General features: G+C 36.3%; 1 protein-coding gene across 7 annotated transcripts in view; it reads left to right on the top strand.

Moving 5' to 3' along the window:
• Positions 1-7,928, top strand: part of LOC126381970 (dynamin) — a 35,005-nt gene extending 27,077 nt beyond the window's left edge. For 5 of the 7 annotated variants that reach the window (XM_050031603.1, XM_050031607.1, XM_050031602.1 and 2 more), the window contains 3 exons: positions 178-331; positions 2,939-3,088; positions 6,536-7,928. In XM_050031603.1, coding sequence (XP_049887560.1) covers positions 178-331; positions 2,939-3,088; positions 6,536-6,599 — 368 coding nt within the window. In that variant the 3' untranslated portion in view covers positions 6,600-7,928. Of the gene's footprint in view, positions 1-177; positions 332-1,242; positions 5,788-6,535 lie in introns of those variants that run through there. The other 2 variants (XM_050031609.1, XM_050031608.1) reach the window with 2 other exon arrangements.
• The last annotated feature ends 854 nt before the right edge of the window (positions 7,929-8,782 follow it).

Genomic DNA, 8,782 nt, shown 5'->3' on the forward strand with positions numbered 1-8,782 from the left:
AAATACACCCTAAGTTAAAAATATGTCTGCAAGAATCGGCACCAATTTCTCCCAGATTACATAGTCATGAACTCACGCCCGTAATGGGGTGGACACAGCCACAAATAATCGAAGAAAACTTGCAGCTACTGTTGTCGTTGTTGTGTCGCTGATTACTAATGAAGTATGTGGTGCCAGGGTCGATGGGCCAGCGGGGCGCGCCGCCGCCGCCGGGCGCGGGCACGGGGCGGCCGGCGCCGCCGCTGCCGTCGCGGCCGGGCGGCGCCGCGCCCCCGCCGCCCGCCGGCCGCCCCGCGCCCGGCGCCGGCCTGCCCGCGCCGCTCATACCCACGTGAGTACACGCTAGTTTCATGTGCCCCACTTAATCCCGGATTCAGAATACTATTGATTCAAATTGGGCTTGACGTGAGAAATTATGGAGGTGGAATAGACGATAATCAAGATTGGATATAATCGGAGTGTTAATGCGTTTGAAGATCGTGTGTATATTATTTGAATCTAGCAAAAGATCTAAAACTATAACATGAACCAATTATATCATACAAATTATTAGCGTTCTATTATAGTACGGATATCAAAGCAGGTATAAGTATATACCTCGCACGTTGGTAATATATCGATAGTATTCTTGATCTGTCTATTGGGTCTCATAATATGTGTTATAGATTGAAATCTTATATTGATAAACTTACTAGAAATAAAAATACTATGCAGTTAGTGAGTTTCATATAAACACTTGTTGTCGAGTCATCTTTAAAAAGGTAACACTTACATTCAAGGTGAGTTTACTGACTAGATTCAAATTAATGAAGTAGACAGAGAATTTGGGCTTCTGGCCATTGATCACACGAGTACTCAATGTGTGAGCTTCGCTTTAATGTAACCGTAGACATTGTGTGGGTGATGTAACAGCCATAATTTGCATTTAATATTATCGGAAATATCGATTTATGCTTACACTGTTATTTACATATAAAATATTGACGAAAGTATTCTATTTTTATCTACGTATAATGTAGAACTTTCAATATATTTAATGTTTTCTGTATTTTAGGTTTATGTTATGGGTATAATGTATGTACTTTCATGCTTATGTTTTCATTAACGGGTTTTAGTTATACGGTTTGGCATAATCAGTACTGGGGTATATCTTTGGCGTCTAGAATCTGATAGTAATGATAATATAGTTAGTATCCGTAGTGCTGACGAGCAGTGCATCTGAATGTGTGGTTGTTTTCGCAGGCGGCGCTAAGCGTGCGGCGCGGCGCGCACTAACTAACTAACATAAGTTACGTACGAACTAAGGTACTAACTGGCCGGCTGTTAACTTAGTACAGTTGAACTCGCACGTGTGACTCTCTAACACTCCATAATAACCTTTCTATACCGCTTTGATGGTCAGTAATCAGTATTTCATTTTGTTAGCGTGTCCGCTAATCAGGTTTGTTTGCGAACGGAATCAAAGCCTTATAGAACGGGTTATGTTTTAGCTAGGCTGTAAGTTAGTCTAGATTTAGTGACACGTTTTTCGTCCAATAATCAAAAGTCAGCACATAGTTTTCCTATGATCATACCTTTAACGCGCAGATCGAGTGTAGTAAGTTAACAACTTATAAAATGAAGTTTATAAATAATTATACATATGTTATATACAATATTATTAGTTATGTAAATTATCAATACTTATGATACGTCTGAAAGAATGTTGCTTCCAAAAAAATATTAAAATTAATAGTGAAATATATGATGTACTCGTAGTATACAAACAATATTTTGCTTAATGGTTCTCTTTCGGGCTGCTAACTTACATTCAATTTTGTTCATAATAATAAACAAGTACATTTGTCATTGTTATTGTCACTAAAGGACTCAATTTTTTGAGTACTCGGTGATTCAATATATAAATCAATCAAATGGGCGTTGCTGAGTCTTCGCTTCTGGTACTAAGTTCTGTTTCAGTTGTACCTTACAGTTTTTGTTACATTATACAGCGATGGTTGTGGTCTCATCGAATTACTATTCCTCTTCTAGCCGCCCGCAAAGAGATATCAAGTATATATCGAACAATAGTCCTTATAGGTGTCTATTCAAATTCTAATTATACACTTCTCTATCTTATAATAAATCGGTGCGAGATACCCAGCGGAAAGCGTCGATACGTTATTTTCTATTTAAAATGCTCTATTTTTGTGAGATTGTGTTTTAACAAGCTTAACATGGGGATCAAGATATTTTTAGTACCTTATAATATTGCCAATAAAGCACTGCATGTTTAGTTGACACTACTATGTGTGTGGTCTTCTACTTTCAGCTGTAGGTTTCTATACTAGTTTACTTGTCAAACTGTGTATTCTGAGAAGGCCGGGTATGGGGAATATTTTTGGCAAAGTATTTTGAACTCTTGTAGCTTATAACTTTAGAGGTTTAGTATCTATATAATAAAGTTTCGTACTCCCTAAATCCGGCCTAAGTGTTAGTATACAAAGTAAATAACAATGATATACGTAATAATGTACCGGCACAGCAATAATACTGTTGTTTTAACGTTGTAGTTTCTAAATACGTGTGTACTTCTAATATTTGTCACAGTTCCCCTGTAAGAATTATCTATTTATCTATCGTTGTTGTAGCTTATTTGATTATGGCGGTTACATTACTCCGAAATGTCTTACAGAGAAGCTGTGGGAGTCACTTTTTCTCGTTCACTATCTCTCTGGTCTCTCGTAATGTTAGCAGGTTCATCGAACATTAGTAATGATTCGTATCTCATTTATGGACAGAAAAGCACAAAGAAGCTACAGCTTAATGTACTTACAATGTGAACAATTAAAAAGAATCTTGCCCTGCTAATTTACCACTTCTACAAGCAACTTTATGCTTTTTTCCTCATAGCCAGTATAAGTGTAGCTTGTAATTTATACCCCACTATACGACGTAGGCGGCCGGGCAGCGGCGGCGCGGCGGGCGCGGCAGCGAGCGCGTACAACCAGATGCCCCCACACATGCGCCAGCAGGTCAACCAGGCGGTTGGCCAAGCGGTCACCAACGCCGCCATCAACGAACTCAGCTCGGCCTTCGCCAGATTCAAGTAAACACGCACATTGATCGTGTCACCGCTGTTACTAACGCGTCGGCAACTGTAACCCTCGAGTAACATACTTTTTTCGTAAGATCAGAACGTCAGTTTCATTGGAAATGTTCTGGACGTTCTTTGGAAAAAGTTTCACTGTGAACTTTATAAATCGAAAAATAATCACGTTGTTGTCTTGTTGTGTTGCGTTATAAGTATATCGGCTATTAAAGTTGGGATGAGTATTTATATCGTTGTATCGGTATAGTCTGGTATAAAATTGTTACAGTTGCCGACGAATTCCCACTGTTTTCTAACTAATTGTATTCGTTTGATACAGTGAACTTTATAGACTAGAACCAAATGAATTGGTTCCTTGATGGACATGTTGAAAGAGTTCCTAACGCGAAGGAGCCAAACGCTATCTCAGTATACTTTAGTATTAATTTCTTAACTTAAATCATTATATTTACTGTTGGTTCTACTCTATCGTGTAATGAAGGATTTGGTATTAAAATAATACATACTTATATGAAAAGGTCAAGTTATGGAATGATCGCGCATAGTCTGTCTAAACATCGCTTACGTGATTCCGTGTGATGTGTTGTGAACGGGTTGATGTATGCATTATAACACTGGATCTTATGGGATTATTGCATGGATTGTATTGTGTGGTTTTTATAACATGAATAATATCGTTACATCAGATTAAAAACTCATATGCTGTATTATAGGTACTTTAAAGATGTGACATAAAGTTTGAAGGTAAATGATTGGCTACGCCGCGTAGCAGCTACGAGAATAAATTATTTTGCAACTTGACAACGCCGTAGTCACAAATAACAATAAAAAAGTAGTTCATGGATTCGTAGCACTAAAACCATCTGATAATCCCAAAAAGATTAAAAGCTTTCAGTTCGTCAAAAGCGATGTCCACGAACACTCATCTGTAACATATGAAATAAACATTATTCACTAAAAAACAAGTAATTTTAGAAAGTTCTGTTTCTAATAAACATATTCTTCTGTGTCTTCTAAAGAAGAATTACTCGTTTAGTAGTGAATATGAAATGCGGTGTTTGCTATAAACTAAACTTGACTAAATCTCTCACAATAATTTGAATTTGCGTGAATAGATATTTGGTGCAAACTCCAACTAAATAACGTGTAATGTGCCTATACTCAAACACTGCTTGTGATACATAGCCAATGTTACCGTAGTGTAATAAAATAACTTTAACTTAAATAGGTATTTTATTTTCTTGCTCAATTCCAATGAAGCAATAATAAGTTGCTCAAAACCAAATCAAGCAAGAGCAGAAAATGTATGAAGATCACACACGTTGAGTAGGTGGATACAGCTGCGTTACCGATGCGATGTTGATCACAAATAATTTAGTATACTCTTGAAACATCACAGATGACGTAAAAACACTTTATAATTGGTTATCTAAAATAAGAAATTATATAATCAAGTTCAGTATTACCCGCGAATAATATAATTGTTCAGTGCTTTATAATGTTAAAAGAAATTCAACCCGAATGTATGCGGGTTTGTACTAAATGAACTATTAAGGGGATATGTAAAATTATACTTTATGTTATGTAATTAATTGTAAATGTTACATTCAGTGGCTTAAGATAGATGTACATTGAATTTAGCAGTTCATTTTGACGGTTGGCATTACTGCTCCGAGACTGTAGCGTCTGAGGGCAAACGAGCATATCACAATTGTTTGTTGATTTAAATGTGCTAGAGTAACGTTCATATGATGTAAAGAGGAGTTGTTTTGTTAATGTTTCGCACTCGACACTTTGTCGCGTAGAGCTAGATGCGTAGGCCGTGGTTGCAACTTGTTCTCACGTCAGTGTCTAGATGTTCCAGTAGCTTAGGAACCGAACAACGCTCCAGTCTTTCTTCCGTCTCTAGTAGGACGCAGCGTCTATAATGTTAACGCATTTACTACGTACTATATACCCAGCTTATTTGTTAACGTGTATTTACAAGACTATCTGTGTAACCTGCTTATAGCGGATGTATGTAACAGACAATTTATGAATTCACAAGGTAATGACTAAAGTTTGTATGTAAATTAATTGTACTTATGATAATGGCTAAGACCAAAGCAGTTGTCTCTTATATTGTTGCTGTTAGCAATACCTTTGGTCAATTATTAGAAGGTTTTATTGAAGGTGATGCATACGGATTCGTTAATAAATATTACATTTAAACTTGTACGCATTTTTCATGTTTGAAATTGTCATGATCATGTATTGGCGACGCTACGAGCCATTCATTCATTGCGAGCAGGTAGAATGTTGATGCATTATGTTGTCTCGGACACTTTGTAATAGAGTATATGATTGGGAGTAGATTGACGATGCCTGCCTAGTTCCCGGCGCGACACCCGGTACACCCGCGCGGGTGCCCGGGTGCCCGGATGTCCGTGTACCGGGTGCCCGGGTGTCCGAGCGGGCAGCAAACAGTTCCTACACACGTTCAACGCTGTAGTTATCCATTACTCTCCTTATAGCGGAGTTATACACCACGTAATCGACTTATATCAATCATCTAACGTTTTGCTCTCTCTTTCTCTTGTTAATAGCGTTAGTACCATCGAAAAAGGTATAGGCAGTGATTGTTGGATTTGATATAGTTTATGAATATTGTTAATCTTATGCTGTATAAATAGAGTAATTAAAGGCTATATGTGTAACGAGGATGTTTGATTTATTCCAGTAGTATTCAATATTATAATTCTATACAATTGGCTTCAATATCCCACATTAACAGTTTATAAGTCCAACAGGATGTTTAGGTAAGCAGAGTTTGAATTTCGGTAGTAAATGTATTTCAATAAGAAATATTTTTCATTCATATTTTATTTGGATTGACTATATTAGTTTTATGAATGTTTACAAAGAATTTTGAATTTGTTCTTATTGAAATAAATTGAATGCTCGTAGCCTGTATTGTAAATAGTTTGAGAATGCGAGGATTGGCGCATGCGTTTGGCATTAGTTGCTATAACACTTCAAAAATTTTAGTTTTAAATATAAAATACAATAGTGTTTGACCGAATTTATATTTCAGTTCATCGCATGTTGAGTAGCGCGCTAAGTTTTAGGCAATACTTAATAAAAACAAGGTATACCGCATTAGGCACTGTTAAGATCCCTGGTTGCATGTCTCGCGACAATGGTGTATCAATAGCAAACACAACGCTTCATAGGCTTGGCCATGTTAATATTAGTTAATTACACTTTTGAGCACTATTTGACAACATAATTTATTATCTATTCTGTAGTTTCAAGTTGGCAACTTATCATCGTCAACTTGTAAGCATAATTCAGTTATATAAAAAGACTTGTACATATATTTTTGTTAGTTAGATTTGTAAATATTAGAGATTTTTAAAAGTTTTTGGACTATTTGTTTTAACTTGTGTGTTTTGTGTTTGATAGCCGCCCGGTCCCCACCGTGCCGCCAAAGCTGCCCGAGCGACCGCAGAACGGACGGCCATTTTGAAAGCTCCGTCTTCGCCGCCATCTTGTGATAAACTGCACTGTAAATATCTATTACTCATTTGTATATTGCTTCATAGTTATCGCAGGCAAATAGATAATTAAACACGTTTTCAAGCCCTAGGCGAAACTATGAACTTACTTTAACCTAAAACACAACGCCTACGCTTAATTCAGTCTTAATTTATTACGTTTGCGGCCAGATTAATGCTTAGCATTAATGTTTACGACTCTCGCCATTTCTATGGTACAGTCGTAGACATTTAAAATTGTAGATCAATATTAATCGAAACGGCACGTTGAACGAGTACTTTCTAAGGAAACGAATTTCTACGAGTTAAATTATTACACTATTTAGATACTATTTATAAAAAATGTTACTCTATCACAATGTTGTGTAGAAAATCGATGTAATTTACGTTGCGAGTTAAAGGCGGAACAATTTTCGATAAATTAGAGTTCTGTAAAGGGTTACTAATTCACAAGTCGCTAAATTAAATGATCACTCTATCATCGCTTTATATATTTAACAGACACAAGCTCTATTAAAACTTTAATTTTGGCAGCTAAGTTGATATGTAACCCAAATAAAGACGAAAATGCTGTAATGAAATTAACAATGTTGTATTCGAAATTTAAATATATATTAAATTGTGTTAGATTTGGTGTCTTGTGTATACCTCAGTGAATATGTTAATATGTAGAGTAGGGCTAGGAAGTTGGAATAGTCATGTCGACTGATATTACAATAATAGGTTATGGAATGCTTGTGATAGGAGGGGGTGCTCAGGCACACGCGCGCCCTTAGAGATTGTACTGTTATGGCATTTAGTATTAAACCTTAGCGCGTGAACAAGAAGCGTCCGCCACGAAGAGATTAACACGATAACATTAAGGCAATTTTGCGCACTCCAGACTATGCTTTTGTGTTCAGATTACTAAATATAAGTCTATCTAAACATACTGTATTACTTTTCATAAGATAATGGCAACACCACAATCTTATTTTAGGTGTTAAAAATATATGTCCTCTCTTGTATGAAAAATATAAAGTTACAGAATGGTTCTTAAATTGACAACTGTTACAATTATAACGTAGCCTAGTCAAAAGAAATCGAATTCTTTTTTTATAATATTTTAATTAGTTTTTTTAGGTCCAACAATTAAACGCGATCAGTTATTTATATTAGGTTAATAAAGTTCTAACATTCCCAAAGCGTTCTTGTTCGCGCGCTGATTATATGTGTATATAGATGTAAAAACAATGTAATATGGACTTGTTTATACCTTGTGTACTGTTGTATGCAAATGTAATAAATGTGTATATAAAATACTGCTTTCTTTTTGTTCTTTCTCACGAAAGAAGTGGGATTGTTGGTACCACTTTCTAAACGGTTATAAGCGTATACATTGGCGGCAAACAATAGTTATAGCTTACTATGTCCGTTCGACGATGATTGATTGGAGGAAATCCGGCTTTGATGATAGTTTGTAAATTATTAGTATGGTTATTATAAGTCACACTACATCCACACACGCACACACATCTCCATACCACCACCCACATCCCCACACCACCACACATCCACCACAAACATTCACATTTCCTTTCACAAACATCTCATCCTTCCCCGACCTTTTACTCGTTAGGATTCTAATATCAGTCTGCAAAATAAATAAGATTTATGATATTACGGAAAGAGGCCATCTAAAAGGGTTGTCAAGGCCATTCGATGACTTAACTTTAACAATAAAGATTGAATGTGCCAGCTCTATTTTTTTGCAGTAAAATATTTTTTATTTGGTAAGTACACCAAATACCTAGTCTGAACTAAGTAGTAACACGGAACTATCGATAGTTTTTATCTAATAAAGAGCATCCTATTGATGGTCTAACATATTATTGTCGATTCAAGCAACCACAAACTTAATATGACAGGAACTAAAAACTAGCTGCATCTCTTTCTTGCACGTGTTGTAAGTGAAGGACGGCACTAATTTAAGAGCTGACAAACTAACATTAGGTTTTGTGTCCGCTCGATTAAGCGCCATTATCGAAGCTCACGGAAACAAAACAATTGATCTTACTATCGGAAAACTATTCAGCCAACACTATGTTCCCATATTTCACCGAGTTATATATATTTCTATATACCTATAATATAGTACAATATATCCTCATACCCA

This window comes from Pectinophora gossypiella, chromosome 3 (assembly GCF_024362695.1).
Source record: "Pectinophora gossypiella chromosome 3, ilPecGoss1.1, whole genome shotgun sequence".
NCBI lineage: Eukaryota > Metazoa > Arthropoda > Insecta > Lepidoptera > Gelechiidae > Pectinophora > Pectinophora gossypiella.